The sequence below is a fragment of the Desmodus rotundus genome, chromosome 4, assembly GCF_022682495.2.
Source record: "Desmodus rotundus isolate HL8 chromosome 4, HLdesRot8A.1, whole genome shotgun sequence".
NCBI classification, from domain to species: domain Eukaryota; kingdom Metazoa; phylum Chordata; class Mammalia; order Chiroptera; family Phyllostomidae; genus Desmodus; species Desmodus rotundus.
Window position 1 is genome coordinate 10,146,710 of NC_071390.1, and position 18,869 is coordinate 10,165,578.

The 18,869-nt window shown below is 44.0% G+C and overlaps 1 protein-coding gene across 2 annotated transcripts in view; it reads left to right on the forward strand.

Annotated features, from left to right (window-relative positions):
• Positions 1 to 18,869, forward strand: part of HSPA12A (heat shock protein family A (Hsp70) member 12A) — a 137,822-nt gene that overhangs the window by 842 nt on the left and 118,111 nt on the right. For both annotated transcript variants that reach the window (XM_045191342.2, XM_053923422.1), the window contains exon 2: positions 13,225 to 13,312. In XM_045191342.2, the coding sequence (XP_045047277.1) occupies positions 13,225 to 13,312 (88 nt within the window). The remainder of the gene's footprint in view (positions 1 to 13,224; positions 13,313 to 18,869) is intronic.

An 18,869-nucleotide genomic window follows, 5' to 3' on the forward strand; every position in this document is an offset into this window, starting at 1 on the left:
GACTGTCGCGGGGGTCCTGTTCCCTCTCCAGGACCGCCAGAGGCTGCCTGTATCCTGCCTCTTTAAATCCAAGCTGCCTGCTTGGCGGCACTGCCCAGGCCAGGTGTCATAGACCCTTCTAGGATTTCCAGTGCGCGCCCTCTGCTCCTTCCTCCTGCTGCAGAACGGGCAGAGACGCACGAGGTGTTCACGTGCTCCTGCCTTTTGTGTTTCTGACCCAAGCTGACGACTTAAACCTCCTACGCTGCACATTGCGCATCTGGAAAACACGGCTTACGTACTCTGCCCATTTGACTTAGGATGAAAGGAGAAAGGGAGTGAGAACACACTTTGAAACAAGATAGTTATTTTCAATAGATGCCCAAACATGTATAGAAACATTTGATTCTATAAATATTGTAATAAGGACACAGACATGCACCTCCTTGTGAATGTCCTTGGTGTTTTCTCCGAACCTCTAATGGAATGTCTCACTTTCCGGGGTGTGATATATCATCACGGACCTGCCTTGTCTTCCTTGCCCGGGGAACATCCCTCTATGGTAGGAACCAAGTGTGAGTCATCCCCACATCCCCATAGCTCCTGGGCCCCGCAGGGATGGAGCCTGTGCTCTGCTCAATAGCGTTGAATGAACCGTTTGGACAGAATTAGCCCATGTCGTTGCTGCAGCTGTACCTGTCCCACCTTTGTGCCTTTCCTCATGTCCCTGGGTGGAGGGCACCCCCTTCTCCGTAAGCCCATCCTTTAACGCCCCGTTGAGCCCCACACTCCAGCTCTCCTCACCCAGCCCTCCCTTTCTTCTGAATCCTTCCCCACTTGCAGCCTGGGCCACAAAGTTCAGCCCTCAGGGATTTCTTGACTCATATGACATTTTAATGGGAGATTGGAAGTATCCTGAGCTGGGACCCCTCTGTCGGAATCTCCTCATTCCCCTCTCAGTCCCATGGGGTCAGGGACTTGGTGTGTCTTGTTCACCTTTGCTTCCCCAGCATCAGTACCTTACCTGATACAACAGAGGCTCAGTAAATATTTGTTGAATGAATTAATGGACTTTACACATAATCAATGCTTAATAAATAACTAACTCACAATGAAATGTTTTGGAGCTGGATGTGTACTGAGAACACCAGGCTGGCTGGAGCAAGGAGTTTATTTTTAAGAAAAATGAGAAATAGGGGTGGAAAATAGTCTGAGGTGAGATTGTGCAGGAGCTGGAATACCATTCTGTAAGAGGGCAAAGCCATCTCAAATTTATGACTATGGAATAGGCAAGACGGAAGTGGTTTTTTAGGAAGTGAACTGGCAGCAGTGGGTAACCTTGATGGGCGATCAGTTACACAAAAAGCAGGAGACCCAGGCAGAAAATAATATAGATGTAAGTAAGGGTCTAAACAATCATAGCAGCAATGGGAAGAGAAGGATGAGAGAGGTAACAGGAAGGAAGGACGAAAGTCACTCTGAGTGGGGTTGGGGAACCAAAGATGACTCCACTGAGGATAGCCTGTGGAATTTTGTTACAGTTGACAGAAATGGGGTAGATGAGAGGGTGATCTGGCTTTGTTGGAACAGGGTGCTTTTAGTTTTAGATATGTAGGATGCTGGTATCACAGAAGAGAGGAAAGACTGAAGCTAAAGATGTAAGATACCCACAACGAATTTAAAGTTGAGTAACAACAGACGCATCTTCTGGAAGGAAAAGGGGGAGAATCCTCTTGCGCTAAGGATCTAAATTTTGGGGAAGGCATATATTTAGGACACAGGGAGAGGGGAAGGAGCTGTCATAGGAGACAGACAAAAAGGGCTTCGGGAAAAAAGGAAACACTCGTGGGTTGTAGGGCGGAGAGTGTGGAATACGTCGAAGGTGTGTGTGCGTACAAATGCGCGGGTTCCGGACTGAAAGGCTGTGGTGAGCGTGCTAATTGTGTCTTCCTTGGGTGACGGGGTCATAGGGAACTTTTTTTTTTTCTTTTAATATGTTGGTAGTATCGGATTTACCTAAAATGAATGTATTACTTATATAATTTTGAAGAATTGCATTAAAAATATTTGAGGGACAGATGTTAAGTCAAATGTTACAGGAGAACTGAAGAATGAAAAAATTATTAGGGGCTCAGTTCCTCCCTTGCAGACCATTCTATCTTCTCAAATAAAAATAAAACTATGTGTAGGCTAAATAATGAATAAATAAACTTGTCATTCCTGCTTATTTCTGTCATTCACTCAATCAATAAACATTAATTGAATGCCTACTATGTGCCGGGCACTGTTTTAGATATTGGGGGGAAGAGCTGTGAATAAAATAGATAACATTTCTTCTTGTCATGGTATTTAAGTTCTTTTTTCTTTTTTAATTGAATTGCTCACTCATCAGAAACTACATTTTTTTAAATAAAGATTTTATTTATTTATTTTTAGAGAGGAAGGGAGGGAGAGAAGGAGAGAAACATCAATGTATGGTTGCCTCTCATGCGCCCCCTACTGGGACCTGGCCCACAACCCAGATATGTGCCCTGACTGGGAATTGAACCAGCAATGCACTTAAATTCTAATTGTACTCCAGTAGCACTTAAATCCCAGTGAACAATTGAGACAATAAACTGAAATAATAGATGTGAAAGCATTTTAAGAAGTTTGTATGCTAGGGGTTTGAGAGTCTGTTAGTGTTGACAGATTCATGAATATCCCAATTTTCTTATTTTCTGTAGATACAGAGAAGTTCTGTGGTTTTAGCTGTAAAATGCATTCATGCATATGTGCATTTTATACATACTTAACACATTCCTTATTTAGTGCCTTCATGTCCAAGGTCCCTTACTGAGCCTCAGAGCTTGAAAGGGTGCAGTGCCGCCACCCCAAAGGTATAAACTGGGGAGTTGAGGGAAAGAAAGAGAAGGAAAGAGAAAGGAAAGGTTCAGGATGTATAGAAAATTCTGGAACATCCAGGGAGAGAGGGTATGACTATACTCTCCTCTTTTAGAAAGAGAAGGGTTAATAGAAACAGGACACAGCCATGACTGCTAAATTCTCTTTTGGAGGGGACGTATGATGTAAGACAAAGACCGTCTGGGAATTAGAAAACCTAGATTGGAGTCCCAGCTGTCCCCAAGATTGTCTGTGATCTATTCAGTAAAACAAGGGGGCTGTACTAGACCAGTGTTTCCCAGCCTTTTTGATGAAGATTCCTTTTTAACAACCAAAAATTGAGGACTCCCCTCCCCGTGTAGTAGTGGTTATATACAGTGACTATGCATTCCGTAGTGTGCCTCAAGGCATTTGTATTTCATTCATGGAAACTTCGTACATATGACAAAAATGACATTTACAGGCAAGCCGCTCTTCAGTGGTAGAGATGTTTTTGTGTGCATTTGAAGTTGTGGGACCCTTGCCCATACTCCGCAGGCTTCTTGTGGATCTTGAGAACCAACGAATTGGGTCTCTCCATCCTACGATCATCTCTTCTACTTTGTAGCTCCGATTCAAACTAAAACATCAGGGCATGTTAGTGTATTCCTATCTGCTAATGGAAGACCCCTCATAGAGGAAATTAACCATTATTCTGTCTGCATTTCAAATAGAATTTCTAAGCTCTGTCAGACATTTCCTAAATGAGTGGGGATAAAGAAAAATGTGTTTGTTCATTTCTCCTTAATCCTCTCTGACACCTTTATATAAATTGGAACTTGTTTGCCATGACTTTAATGTTCAGAAGTGATTATTTAGATGTTATTTTGGGGTTGCTATCAAGTGCTTGTTAATTCCCCTTTCCTGCATTTGCCATCTGGGCTGAATATTATTTTTCATAGGGAACTAATGAACGTGATTGCAGGTGCCTTTCATCATGGAGTCATAGAAACTGGAGACAGAATAGATGGAACAGTTGTCTTCTCCTCATCTAGAAAACAGGCGTAATAATGTTACCCTTACCCACCCAGTTGTCAGGAATGAGAAATATGATTGCCAAGCTAATTGCAATACAAATAGCTGCAAATTGAATGCTAAGTAATAAAAGTAGGAATTATTTGACTAATAAAAATGTGGGGTTTTTTTTGTAATTTTATTTTTTTCATTCCTAATGTCTCCTGGCAGTAGTCGTTACCACTGTAGTAATAATAGCAACAAAAACCACAACAGCAACTGCCATTGATGGAGCACTTTTATGTGCCCGGGGCTTTCCTTATATCATCCCATTGAGTCTGCAAAACAACCACCAAAGGTAGTGATCGGCCCAAGTCTACACAGTTCATAAGTAGGGGAGATGGAATTTGAACTCGGGTCTGGCTGACTCCAGTGCCCATGCAGTTCCCATTGCGCTCCACCGTTTGTCAGATCTAGAACTCTGAGTTCGATTCTGCTGCCTCATGTCAGCTACTGCTGGACCCTTGCCTGTTCTCTGCCATTTGAGTTGCTTACATTGAGGGCTTGGAACAAGGAGCCTGGATAAGTGGTATTATCCATGTGGTCACTCGTTCTCACTCTGGGCTGCACATTAGGATCTCCTAGGGATTCTACTAGATTCTTCTAGAATCTAAGCACTGTTAGAATTTAAACATCATGAAGAGAAGGATTATGCACTGCTACAGTATTGAAAAATGCTGATGCCTGGCCCCTACCCTAGACCTATTCGATTGGAATCTCCAGGGGTGGGGCCCATGCATACGTATTTTTTAGTATGTGATACTAATGTTCAGCCAAGGTTGAAATCATACTTTAAAAGATTTCTTCATGGGTCATGTCAGAAACAGAGTGGCTAAGGCTTCACCCAGGAATGGTTGGATAATGGATGCTGCCAAGGTGGCCTGCAAGTAGTGAGTCTTGAAATCAGACCCCATGGCTTCAGGTCCTAGTTCTTTCAGTTCCCAGCTGTGTGACCTTGTACAAGTTACTGAATCTCTCTGAGCCCATTTCCCCATTGCTAGTATTTTCAATTTCATAGGATTGCTATGCAATTAAATTTAAAAATCCACGTGAACTTCTTCCCACTGTGCCCAACACACAGTAAATGATGTCATCATTACCAAGAAATTGAGAAAAAGGAAAATGTAGCACTTTTTAGCAGTTTTGCAGTATTTGGTTGAAATCCTTTATTTAGCTTTGTACAGAAATTTGGATGGAGCTGTAGTAAATAAGGGAGACTTCTTCTCTTTTAAAACAGTATTTGTGACCTTCTAGGGTAATCAAAACTTCTGTTAATCTTTCACTTTTATTTTAACCTTTACCGCTTATGCAAATTACTAAGTTGATGGGGTTTTTCTCTCTTGCTTACCAAATGCACTATAAAGCCGGAGCCACAGTTGCAAAGTGAGGGCTCCAAACTGGCGTTCCTGTCAAAGGCTGTTTTAGATTTAGCCTCCTGGTCATTTGTTCAAAAGGCTTTGACACTGAAGACGAAAAGATACCGTTGGAGATGCTACTGCTGGCAGTTTAATTGGTATTTTCAGGGTGTAGACACAGAGTTTCTCTACAGGGAGAATGAAACTGGAAGTAGGGCGGTTTATCCAGTGAGTTCAGACAGGAAAGAGAAAAGGCAAAAATCAGCCAAAAGAAATCCTTTAAGCAAGCTATTTTGCCATTTTTAAATAGATACTTTTTTAACTTTCAAGAAGTAGATACAACTTAAGAGTATTTTTGTGACATAATTATGGGGCTAATAAAGCAAATATGTCTAAAATATCCCATAAAAGCCAGGTTTTCTAATTTGTACTTCTTTTCTTAATAGAAAAGCAGGAAAATAAGAAGTCATTGAGTTTGTTGTTAATGAAGGAACTGTTAGCTGTATTTTCCACATAGGGGGCAGCAAAAAGGAAAGAGAGGAAGAATCCCAGGGAAGTGGACGTGGACCACGTCGATGTTTTATCAAGTTATGGCTAAAAATGTTTTCTTTCTTTGGGGGCGGGGTGTAAATATTGATTTGGTTTGTCTCCTGGCCCCTGAGAGTTGTGTACCCACCTATTTTGTTGCACTTAAATGAGAGCTAATAAATTGTTTCACTTTCGTAATGAAACTTAAGGCCCTGATTGAAGGGGATTTCAGCTTCCCTGAAAATGTACTCTAGATTAATCTGCTGGCGAGGAATTATCTGTATTTTATTAGCAAAATGGAAAGACCGTCTCCGCCTTCGTAACCGATGATTTCCGTAGGCCTGGCCATGAATCTCACGGCAATGCTAGCCTTCAAAAGGGTAACTTTCAAAAATTTGTTCGTGGGCTTTAAAAAATTCAGTTGTCACAAATTTAAGTCTTAACTCTTTATGTATGTTATTGGCAAGGTGTAGGATTATATTTTGTTGTTATCACTTTTTCTCTTTTTCTTCCTTGATTTGCCAATTTTATTTTTTGTCCTGTTTAAGAAGTTGGAGGACTTTCATTATTTGAATTTTTTTTGTTTAAATACTAGTCACAGACACAGATGAGAATTATTTCCTGAAAAATTGTGATTTGGGGTGAGTAAATTCTCAGGATTTTTTAGTGAATAAAATAATTTTAGACCAGTTTTTCAATATTGACTTGATTTTACTGCCTCTCTTTCATATCTGACAGTCTTATAAAATTATCATGTACTTTCAAAATTACTTAAGGTGGTGCTTGTGGATGAATCTCTCACCAACCTAATGTGTTAGATTAAATTTCTGTACAATTTTTAGAAAAATACACAGAATTGTATTGTATGTTAGTAAGGAATAATGAATCCTGTTTTCAATGAAATAATACAATACAATTATTATATTTTGTGATTGTGCATTCAACACCTTAGGTGGAGTTAAAGAAATAAAAGTAGTACTGATCAGAATCAGTTTCTCAGAAAAATAAATAATGTTTCCACTAATACTTGAAAGAGAGACTTAATAAGGATGAAAGACTAAATTGTTATTTCTAAGGTGGAAATAATTTTAATATGTTTTAAAGATGCCTGTCTTTGGCTTGGGCTGTGGTCAGCAAACTGTGTTCTCAGTGCTACAGTCTGAGGATAGGAAGGAAAGGGAAGGTGCAGGAGACCGTAACACAGTAGCACCCAGGCAGGCACAGTTAACGTACAGGGGTGGGCAGAAGTAGGTTTATAGTTGTGAATACGTGAAAGAGTTTTCTTGTATTATTACTCATTAATTATTACATTTTCCATAAGAACAACTGTAAACCTCCTTTCCCCACCCCTTTATACGAGGATGATTTTGTGCGACGGCACTTTCACTTGAAATGAGTAATTGAGGCAAAAGTGCAGTTTGCAGTAGCGTGCCCCGATCTCCATTTTTCTGTCTGTGTGCGGGGAGACAGGGCCCACCCCCTCCCGCTGCCCTGGTCCGACCGAGCACAACTCCCTGAAGCAGCTTCTCTTGTTCAACAGCTGCTGTGAGACTGTCGTAAAAATTTGAATTGACTTATGAACAACTGAGTGATTTTAAAATATCCCTGAGCTATTCTAGGTAGCCATCTTTCCCAAAGTTCATGGCCAAATATCTGCACTCTTAGTCTTTCAGTCTTTATGGGGATTTGAAAATAGAGAAGACCGTGAGCCGAACTCACGGGGCAGGGAGTTTCATAGAGAAGAGATGTCTCAGTTAACCTTGGATAGCCGCACTTTCTAAGAATTTTTCTGCCCGTAAAATTTTAAATGAAGAGCTGGTACCAAACTTCCTTTTGATGTAAAATCATTCCATGCTAACCCTTGCTGGAATTTTTATTAATCGTAGCCCTGACCTGCACTTTGGTCTCTGATCACGGATGCTTTCTTTTCTTCATAGCCAGGCGGACGGAATATAGGGGAACAGTAGAGTTCCTGTGCTGATGTTAAGAATACAAAATCCAAGACTGTCTTTTGTTGGGTAAGGATCAAAGACTATGTTCTGTGTAGTGAGAACAAAAACACAACTTTTATTTTAATGTATGGTATTTGAAATAAGTACAATGTATATTTATCAATTCGTAAGCTTTAGAACACATAGTGTCCTATACATCACCGTTTATTGCTTTTCTGAAAATACAGCCATTTTGAATTCTAACTAAGACCATTGCAAGAAAAATATTATCTGTTTAATTACTGATATTTTCTGTATATTTCTCCTACACCTATTATTGGAAAATTAGTTGTCTTTTTTTTGAGACAATTATAAATCTGCAAAAGCAGGAAATGCAAGCAAAAAGAATTCAAAATTATAAGATCTCTTTGAATTTGTATTTGCAACAGACTTTATCTCCAAGTATTATTTGTTACATGAGAACAAAAGGAATCAGCATGCGTGTTCGTTTTTCAGAAACTAACAGGAACTGGTTTTGCCTTCCCCTGTGTGTGTTGTCTGGGTTTGACTCTAACTCACCAGGGTCATGCCTTGAACTTTTCACACTTTTTTTTCAAGCTTTAACGCTAAGAGAAAAGCACTATCCTACTTGGCACAAGAGGAGACCCTGGCTAGTGGCTCAGAGAGAACGTCACACACACTCCTGTGCCCTCCGGGGTTCAAGCTCCGGTGTCACCTCAGTATCAGGCAGACGATTACTGTGTTTATGACTCACCTCGCTCTCTAAATTTAGGCTTTAGGACTATACCCCTCACGTCATCCTTTCTCATCTATGTGTAGGTAACTTTTGACAAAATGTGTAGGTCAATTTTCAGCGTTTTTTTTTTTTTTATAGTAGGATCAGTCCTACGTGTGTTGGTTACTAAGGTGCATCTTTCAGCTGGGTGTTTTAAAATAAGCTGTAGCTCTGGGAGGATATGATTGGAGGAAAGGGGCTGTGATCCTGTATCAAACAAACAAGAAGAACAGCATGGGGAAACTCCTGCTATGTAGTGCTTTCTGCCTTTAGAAAGAATGGGAACTTTGCAGCATGTAACTCTAAGACGATTGCAAGAGACAAAAAAGTAGAACCAGGCTCTTCAGGGGGAGGGGAGTGAGGTCGGGGCTTGGATAGCTTCCGTCACATCTGACTTAGCCATACGAGCTGTAGCTGAAGTGGTCATTTAGAACCGTCCTGTGCATTGCACGGAGACATAAAATAGGAGACCTGATTCTTCCTTAGCCAGTAGCTCTATATTAACTCAGGAGTGGTAAAGCAAAGTTCACATTGGCAGCATTTTCAAGCTGGAAAGTAAGGACAGCTTATATATGCAATACAGACCTTTCAACAGGTACTGTTATCCGTCAACCTAAAGATAACGCTTTATTTAAGTGTAAGTAATCTTAACATTTCTCTGTGTTAACTGTTAGTGGCTGAGACACAAGTTGGTAACAAGTGTAAACACTTAGTAAATAAAGAGCTCAGAGTGAAATATCTGTGATTCTCACTCCATAAGGAAGTTTGTAAATCCGATTAGGAAGAGTGTTAGCTCTCCTCCTTCAGAACGATCACATTGTAGCCCCGGTATAATTCTCATCACTGCGCGCACTTCCTCAGCTGTTCGTGGACGCGGGAATGATGCAGCATTTTAAAATACACTCTTATTTTTAAACAGACACTAAACATCTTGACAAACCCTATTTAGAATGAAGTTTGAATGAATGTTAATTCCGGGGGAATTTCTACCTTGTGACTTCAGGTGGTTTAAAATGTGCTACAAAGATCTATGAGGACTAAGACCGTGATGCTCCAGTTTGTTGCCTCTGAACTTTGGAGTTCTGTTTAGACCTCTTGCTTCGTGTACAAACAAACCAAAGAGGAGGATGCAGAAGTGAAACCTGTCCTGTGCCTGCTGTCAGACTGATGTCTGTTCCACTAAGGAAGTGCTTGTTTGGCTTGTTTTTCCCTCTTCAAATGTTCTTCCCTGCCCTGCCCCCACCCCTCCACTCCAGAAATATGGTGAATGGCATTAACACTGTCCACTCACACTCTCACTCTGGGAGTTCATGCAGAGGACAAGTGGCCTGAGCACCAGCCACAGGCCAGGCGACCCTCCCCTGCCTCCCCTGCCTCCCCTGCAAGCACCGCCTTCCCTGGGCCTTCCTGCATCTGTACAAGGGGGGTTGGGATTCCAGCCACTGTAGTTCAGGCTTTCCTATCTTGGCTGCAGGAGCTTAACTCAATCCACTTTCACTCTGAATTGACTGCTTATCTAATAGGCAAAACTGTGGCCGTATTCACCGCTCATCCATTTGCCATTATAGAAATAATTTTCATAGATAAGGAAATCAGTCGTACAGCCAGGCAGAACTTTTGGGGTAATTTAATTCCACACCCTCATTCTACAGACCAAAAATAAAGACATCGTGTAAGCTATAGAAGCACAGACTTCACCTCTCCTTCCCATTGACATAAAATATAAAATAAAATAAAATACTCCAATTGTTTGTGAAAGGCTGCCCACATAATTCTGCATATTCAGGAATCAATTTATTTAATGGGTTTAAATGTAAGGAATTTAAGAAATTTTATTATAGGGGTAGGTAAAGGAAAAATACCTTTTATCACATATAGCATATTTTGGTGTTCCACATGTAGTCATCTTAACTGAATATCCATGTATTCTGGCAATATTACGAGGTTTAAAAATCTAAAATCTAAAATGTCTAAATCCCAAGAAAAAAGCTTCTGCATCCACTTACAAGTTATGACATCTGTACCAGGGCTTTCCACAGTGTTTCAGTGTAAAAAGCTCTACGGCTTTCTTCAGATTTGTCATTTTAAACGACTTTTTGTAGCTGAATGCTCTGTATTCTCTCTTGTTTGTCAAGGAAGCAGGAGGATGTTTTTGCCTTTTAAAAAAGTACGGTGATAAGCGCGTCTACTGCTTACTCCATCAGCTACAGAAAAAGATTCGTGGCTCCTTCTGTTAGAAGGTGACTCACCTGAAGCTTAGTTCCCAAATTAGTATCCTGGCAGCATCTCACTTAGCAAGTGGTGCTTCCCACCAATTAAAATGAAAAAGTCTCTCTCTCCTTCAGACACAGACTTCGGCTTTCACCTGTCAGAGGAAAATGAAACCATCACTGACAGCTGTTTATTTTGCTGGCAGGTTCATGCCTACAACAAAGTGATGTTTTTTCTCCGGTGAATTACACCCTCCCATTGGTGTGGCAGTGCCTAATCAAGTATTTATGAAAACTACTTAAGCGTGTCGTCCCTGTTCCCGCAGTGTGCCGCTGCTGCCGCCAAGCGACAGGTCTGGAGAATCAGCAGATCTTCCACAGTTGGAGCGTCATCCCTTTCCTAAACCAAGGCCCCTGCTACCTCCTCGCCAAAGATGCTGTCTTCTTGTGTGACGAGAGCGAAGGCACTCCCCTAGATCGCCCTTGACCTGTGGGGGCATCCCTCTGAGTTCCTGGCTTCCCAGGAAAGAATGGCATGCGGGATTAGGAAAATAATGTCTTTCCCCGCACTGTCTAATTTTAGGGTTGAGGGAGTTTTTAGTGTGGTTGGTTTTCCACAACCTCACACAAAATCGTACTATGCTACAGGAAGGGAAACTAAACTCTCCCTTAAAAATGCATCCACCACACCCAAAATTTGTACCTCTGAGCACGCAAGTACTGGGGGACGTAGGCAGAGACTGTTCCCTTGAGCAACCGCGTTCCTTGAACTGGGCTAACAGCTTTTCAATTGCTGTGACATTTTCCACCAGGGAAGTAGTCGTCGTCACAGGGCAATGTTTTACAGGCAATTACTTATATGATCAATGGAGCAATTCCCCTTCCAGAAAGGAACGTTCTCTTGAGCAACCTCATTCTTGAACTGGGCTAAGAGCTTTTCCGTTGCTGTGACATTTTCAGCCAGGGAAGTAGTCCTCGTCGCAGGGCGATGTTTTACAGGCAATTACTTTATATGATCAATGGAGCAATTCCCCTTCCAGAAAGGAACCAAAGCGATCAAGTTAAATCATTAAAGAGAGAAAGAGAGAGCGGGAGAAAGGATTCATCTCATTAGCAGGTGCTGGTGCGGCGGGCTCCTAGGAGGCACACAATGTCACTGGCCCTTTAAGACAATGGCTGCGTTCCCTCCACCACTGCCACCCCCTCCCCTGAAGCTGTTGACAGGTCTAAACCTCCCTAGCAGCCCATTGTGGCCGCAGTAGGAGGCACCTGCAGAAAATGTGCCAAAACCAGGCAGGGAGCAAGAGCTTTTCAATAAGCTCCGCAGCTGGAGAGGAGAGGCAACACTAAACAAGCAGGCGTGGACCAAGCATGTGATGGGAAGAGGGGTCAAAGCCAGACACCTCCTATCGGCTTTCTGAGCACTGTTCGCTTCAATTTGCTGACATCTTCTAGCTGGCTTTTCTCTATTTGCTTAATATGCTGAGGTATTTAGCTTAAAAGCACTAAATGCTCCATCATGATGAGCTGCCCTCTCTCTCTTCCCCATTTACTGTTATTAAAGACATTTTCCAGTATTTTTTTTCTCTCACTTTCTGCCCCAAACTAAGATTGTTTTCTTTCCCTTCTCTCTCACGACTAGTTCCAGGCAGCGTCCACCACACGCCCGCCTGCTTGACTTCACCCATCTTTAATTCAGAGACAAGGAAAACTGTCCAAATTCAGGGTGTGCGCTGCCTCCCGCAAGCACGCATCCCGAGTACTCTTAGCATGGGTCTGGAGGCCACATTGCTTTTCAGCTCAGTAAATCTCGTGCACCTACTGTGTGCCCGCCAATGCTCTGAGGGCTTCCAGAAATCTGGAGATGGACAAGACATGCTTCCCCTCGTGATGTGTAGGATCCAGCAGAGAAGCTCAATAACTAATATAACATGGGTTTTAGGAATTTGTTTTGCACCCTTGCTTTCCTTTGTAGTATTCACAGTTCTTTTGAGAACAGGCAGGAGTGGAGGGGGCAGCAGGGAGGGACCTGGGGTCCACTGGTGGTGCGGTGGCTTTGTCCAGCGGACACCGGGAAACAAGAGGACGGAGTCCCAACTTCATCTCTCCAAGATAAATGATAGATGAGAACCTGTCACAGCTTCTCAATTTTGGCAGCTCTTATTGGTCTCCTTACCTATACATGTTCTCCAGTTAATATGAGACTTCTGTTTTTTTCTCACTTGAAGTCGTTAAGGCATTAATTATCTCATGAAAACATCTGAGACTCAGGGCAAACCACCCTGCCCAGGGCCACATGGCAAGTAGGTAGGTGGTTAAGTACAAAGGCCCATCAGGAACCAGCCCCTCAGGGCCGCCCACCTCAACCTTTCTACCTCCTACCCCCAGCTGCCTCTTCACCTGTCAGCTGCAGGGGCGCATGATTTGAGAGCAGCGTGGAAACAGACAAAGTGGCATTTTCACAGTGAAACTCTTTCCCCCTCCTACAGATGGAGAGTGTTGGCGTGTACGGATTCTGTGGGTGCACAGCAAAGAACAAAATGAAGTGCGACTCCAGGGGGGAAGTGACCGCTGCAGGTAGGAAATGAACCAACGTGTGTATCACACCAGCATCAGAAATGGTTACTGCTAGAACGTCATGCCTTTATAGAAGGACTGGGTACCTTTAAAACGGGTACATGGGGACTTCAGTACACATACGACGTTGGCTCAGCAGCTGCAAAACATTAGCTTGTTCCGAATGCCAACAAGTGGGTGGAGGCGTGAGAGAAAGGGTATTTCAGAGGCGCTGGAGTCAGGAAACGAAGTCGTTTCCCATAGATCCAAAGCCTGGAATGTTGCTGTCCGTGGACGTGGAGGTGACCTGGCATGGGTGTAGCCTGCTGGGCTCGCCCTTGTCCGCTGCTCTGCTCTGTGTGGGCCCAGACTACCGCAGGAAGAGGTGGTCTCTGCTCCTCTGAGCTCGTTTGTGCCTTAACATGTCTCTCCTCTCAGAGGACTGGTCCTCTTCTCCCTTATTCCTCAGCGCCTCCCTCCGCTTCTGGAGACAACAAGTGGGCTATTCATGCAAAAAGAGAAAGAGTGAGCAGGGAGGCGGGGGAGATACCACCGACAAACTCCATTGAAAGCCACTGGCTGTTCATTTGCATTCACACTTTTAAAAAATGTTAACTAATGATGTTAAATGGTTTGCCAAAGGTCCTGTCAGGTCAGTTGTAGAAGTGTCATTTCTGCCTAATTAGGGCTCTTGTGGCTGCCCTGGGCCTCCCAGTGCAACTGGTGACAAGCCGAGAGCTGACAGCTTCAATTGGTGCCAATAGGAAGGTTGGACCAGTGATGTTTTCCAACTCAGCCAGGTGTTTGCTGAATGGGGGAGGGGCCTGGGGAGATCTGAGCGCCTCTAGGATCCTTTTTCTTGTGCTGCTGCCTCCCAAGTCCTTCCCCTTTCCCTGTCTCGTCTTGTGTCAAGGTCAAGAATGGGCTTTGCTAAATCAGCGATTTCGGTGACCTCTGGGAGGTCATTAGCAGTCCCCAGCCCAGACATTTCAAATGGTCTCAGCCCCAGAGGCTAGATTTTTTTTCTCCCTAAAAATCAGAGAACAGGGAAAGAAAAGAACATTTTAGGTGAAAAAACAATAGTAGGAAGAAAACAAAACAAAAAAGACCCAGGAAATGCTGTGTAGCCACCAAAATGTTAACCTTCTGAAGATACTCATAATAAATTTTCTTGAGGAGGAAACAACTAAAGCATCCTGATGAATGCCTTAAATATTTTAAAGAATAAAAGACAATAATGGAAACAAATCCTATAACATTCGTTTGGCATTAGAGTACCAGTCACATAGTAGGTGCTCAATGAGGAATGTATTGTTTGATTTGATTTTTCTGGAGAAAAATTATTGACTGAGAAACACAGGGTGATTGATAGAAATCCCGCTGATTTTCACGCTTGCTTTAGGTGCTCATACAACGTGCTTTGCATTTCTCAGCTGCCCATGAAACACTTGCTAAGTTTGAATACCACACAGTGGGTTGCTGTGTTAGCTTACTTTTTATTTTTATTTTTTCTACTTTTCTATGTTTTCGTTTTTTAACAACTTAAGCAAAACACCACTGATGCTCAGCAGCCCCAGGCCGCAGCCACAACCACACAGAGAGGCACGCCCACAGCGGTGACGGGACACCTGTGTCCAGAATTCAGATTTGACACACTGGCAGGTCCTGCGGAGGTGAAGGCACTGTCCTTGTGCGTGAGCCCAGCACACCAGCACTTGAGCACATACACGCACGCGTGTGCGTATGCACACACTGAGCGTGTCGCTGGGTCTGTGAGATAAGGAACAACAAGGGTTAATACATGGGTGTTTAGGGGCTATGCCATGTTAAAAGGAAAATGTGGCCTGAAAAAGCAATATTTGTTCTCTGACAAATCTAAGACCAGACCCAAAGATTACAGTTCTGCGAAGAAGGAGGGAGATTAAGTGATGGGTGTCTGGATCAGCTCTTCGCTTTATTTTCCTCTCCTAGCCACCCCTTTCCCACCTGCTGCCTGTTTTCTCTAATATGGGACGATGGAAGTTGGGCCAGAGAAATAGACCGCTCAGATCAACAGAAGGGATTTGGTCGAAGGTGCTGTGAAGGTTAAATCTGGAGGCAGCACAGGAAAGCACACCCGGGACAATACCTGCAGGTGCCCAAGAGCCGTGGGCCCCCTTCCTGCTGGCCCGAGTCCTTCATGGTTGGAGGGCACACGCTCACTGTGGTGCCGTTTTTTCACTTCCCAGGACATTTACGAACAAGGAGAATGAACAGAGTCGGCCAGTAGGCTGACCTCATGAATAAGTGAACAGAGATGAACCTACACGCAAGGGACCTCCTTCGTCATTTACTTTCCTCAAAAGATGCACTTTGCAATTTTGTCCCTCTCTTTCATGGCACAGCTCACGCTCCTTTTCTTCTTCTTCAGGGACCTTTTTTTTTTATACTCATGCTGCTCTTTCCTGAGACGCATTTCGCTTCCAGTCTCAGTACTAGCCCCTGCCATGGTTGGCTCTGCCTCCCACATCTGCCTCCCTCTCCCATCCGACCACAGAGCTGCCGTTGCTGTCTGTGTACCCTGAGAGTGGGCGATTGCTCGCTGGCTCTTAGGAATGCTGAGAAGTGGCCGCCGACAGCTCTCCTTCTGGTTAGGAAGATGAGTGTTTAAAAACCATTCTGAAAGATATTAGCGGTAAAGAAAACCTTTTGCAGCAACTGAACCAGCCTTGAAAAAGAAGCCAACTGGTTATTAAAACTCAAACAAACGAAAACATTTGAGGACTTGTAAACAGAGGCAAGAACTGAGAACTACAGTCAGCCTTCTGTTTTGTGGCATTAATCTCTGGTGGTGTCCAGTTGGACGATACCTAAACTCGCTGAAAGACAGATCTGATCTCGTTTTTCCATTGTTTAAGGCTCTTCAGTGCGTCTTTCAGATCTGGCTCTGGCTTCTCTTTGACCTTGTCCCCCTACTCTGGTCGTGCTGGTGTGCCGGCAACTCTATGGACTTGCCCAGATGTTTCACACCTCAGGGCCTAAAAAACGAAATGTTTTCGTTTTTTAACAACTTAAGCAAAACACCACTGATGCTCAGCAGCCCCAGGCCGCAGCCACAACCACACAGAGAGGCACGCCCACAGCGGTGACGGGACACCTGTGTCCAGAATTCAGATTTGACACACTGGCAGGTCCTGCGGAGGTGAAGGCACTGTCCTTGTGCGTGAGCCCAGCACACCAGCACTTGAGCACATACACGCACGCGTGTGCGTACGCACACACTGAGCGTGTCGCTGGGTCTGTGAGATAAGGAACAACAAGGGTTAATACATGGGTGTTTAGGGGCTATGCCATGTTAAAAGGAAAATGTGGCCTGAAAAAGCAATATTTGTTCTCTGACAAATCTAAGACCAGACCCAAAGATTACAGTTCTGCGAAGAAGGAGGGAGATTAAGTGATGGGTGTCTGGATCAGCTCTTCGCTTTATTTTCCTCTCCTAGCCACCCCTTTCCCACCTGCTGCCTGTTTTCTCTAATATGGGACGATGGAAGTTTGAACAAACTCTTTTTTTAAACCCTTGGAATGCTCTTTCTCCCCATGGTTCTCCTGGCAAGCACCTTCATTGTGCCACCTCCTCCCCAGAGTTCTCCTCACACCACCCACGTCAGATTGATCCTTCTGTCTTTTGTGCCCCCCTGCAGAACCTCGCGTTCTCCCCAATGACAATAGGAATCTCAGTAATAAAACTTCCCTCCTATCAAGTGCCTTCTGTGTGCCAGTGAGGGTGCGAGTGCTCTCACTTGTTATGTCATCTAACCCTCGCCCCTTGTGAAGAGGGCGCCGTTGTAGATAGCCCATTACCAAGGAGGATTCTGGGGCCCAACCTGCAGATTTAAGGTCAAACAGCGTGAGAGCAGTGGAGGGTGAGCTGAGAGCAGGCAGCATCGCTCGAGTATGCATATTAACCACCGTCAAGCTCTGCTGCCTTTCAGACATACATACAATAAAGTAGTAAGAATGATACATCTGCCTGGCTGGGTAGCTCAGTTGGTTAGAACGTCATCCTGATACGCCAAGGTTGTAGGTTCGATCCCCAGTTAGGGCACATACAAGAATCAGCCAATGAATGCATCAATAAGTGGAACAACAAACTGATGTTTTTGTTTCCTTTGCTCTCTCTGAAGTCAATCAATACAGTTTAAAAAATTAAGAATGATATATCTGAAAATAGGACTGAAAGGGAAATAGGACAAAGTCAAGGGCAAGATGAGTTCCCAAATACATACATGAGGTCTTGTGAATATTAGAAGATGAGCCACAGCTGTGTCTGTCAGCCTCCTAGTAGCAGGAGAAAGGAGCATGGCCAACCACCAGCAAGCAGGAGGACAAGGGTGCTGTGGGAAGCAGTCCCGGCTTGGCCTCCACTGTCCCTTGTGGGACTTAGAGAGGCCTTGGGAGAATTGGTTGGGCTTTCCAGGGACCTGCTTGCATGAGGGACCAAGTCACTTCCCAGGAAATGCTCGCATAGTCCAGAACGAAGCTTTATGGGGAGGAGAAGGTAATTTTGAGTATTTCACGATGTCCTGTCACTCAGCCTGTCCCTCTCTGGGGGCGTGAGCAAGCAAAGACAAAACTCCTAGCTCCCACACTTGCTTCCCGACTCTGAGAGCATGGTGGGAGCTGGGCCAGCTCCCCAGGGTGTTGATGTGGGCAGTAAGTAGCTCCAGGGATGTGACATCAGCAACAACAGAAGGGGTGAGCCTAGTGCTGGCGCCATTGGTGGCACTTGCACTATAGCAGTACCTGTACCAGTGGGAGGTGGCTCTACACCTTTGAAGTGGACACAGCAGCATCCCAGCAGCTGCAGGAGCTAGTCAGCTTTAGTGAGCTTTGGGGGCAGGTGGCTGGAAGTGACCGGAATGGGCTCTGCCCGCGATGGTGAAGGCCCTGTGACTAGCTGTGTAGTGGCTGAAGCCGGGACCACGGGGGCCAGTGGAGAGGCTCGTCCAAGTTGACTTTTGAGTCTCCCCTTGGGGAAGATTTCCCCAGGAGCTGGTGGGAATTGGAGCCAAAGAAATGCTCCTTGTGCTATTAAAATGACCCATGTTTGTGCCTTGGCATAGAGTGACCTGTGAGGAGATGAGAGACATAAGATTTAGAGTATTTGTAAGGTAAGAACCAACCAGCCAGTTAAGGGAAGCTCAGTTTTTTTCTAGGGTGGGCAGCTGAGGATTCATTCATTCATTCATTCAGTTGTTCATTCAATAAACATCAGTGGAATCTTTGCTGAAGCCTGAAGTCAGGTTACTGCCTCTGAACCTGGTGCTGTCATTTTATAGTCTATGATCGTGAGAGAGTTACATGATTTCTCTAGCCTTCAGTTTCCTGGTCTGTAATAGAAACACGTGACTGATATTAAGTGTCTACCTCATTGAGTTTTAGGAGAATCAAATGCACATGAAGTGTTTAGCACAGTGTCCGGCACAAAGGAAGCATCCAATAAATGTGAGCTGTGATTCAACGTTAAGACATGTACATAGAGCCACGTGATCCCACACGAATTAAAGTGGTATTCATCCACATAACGAAATGTGACATA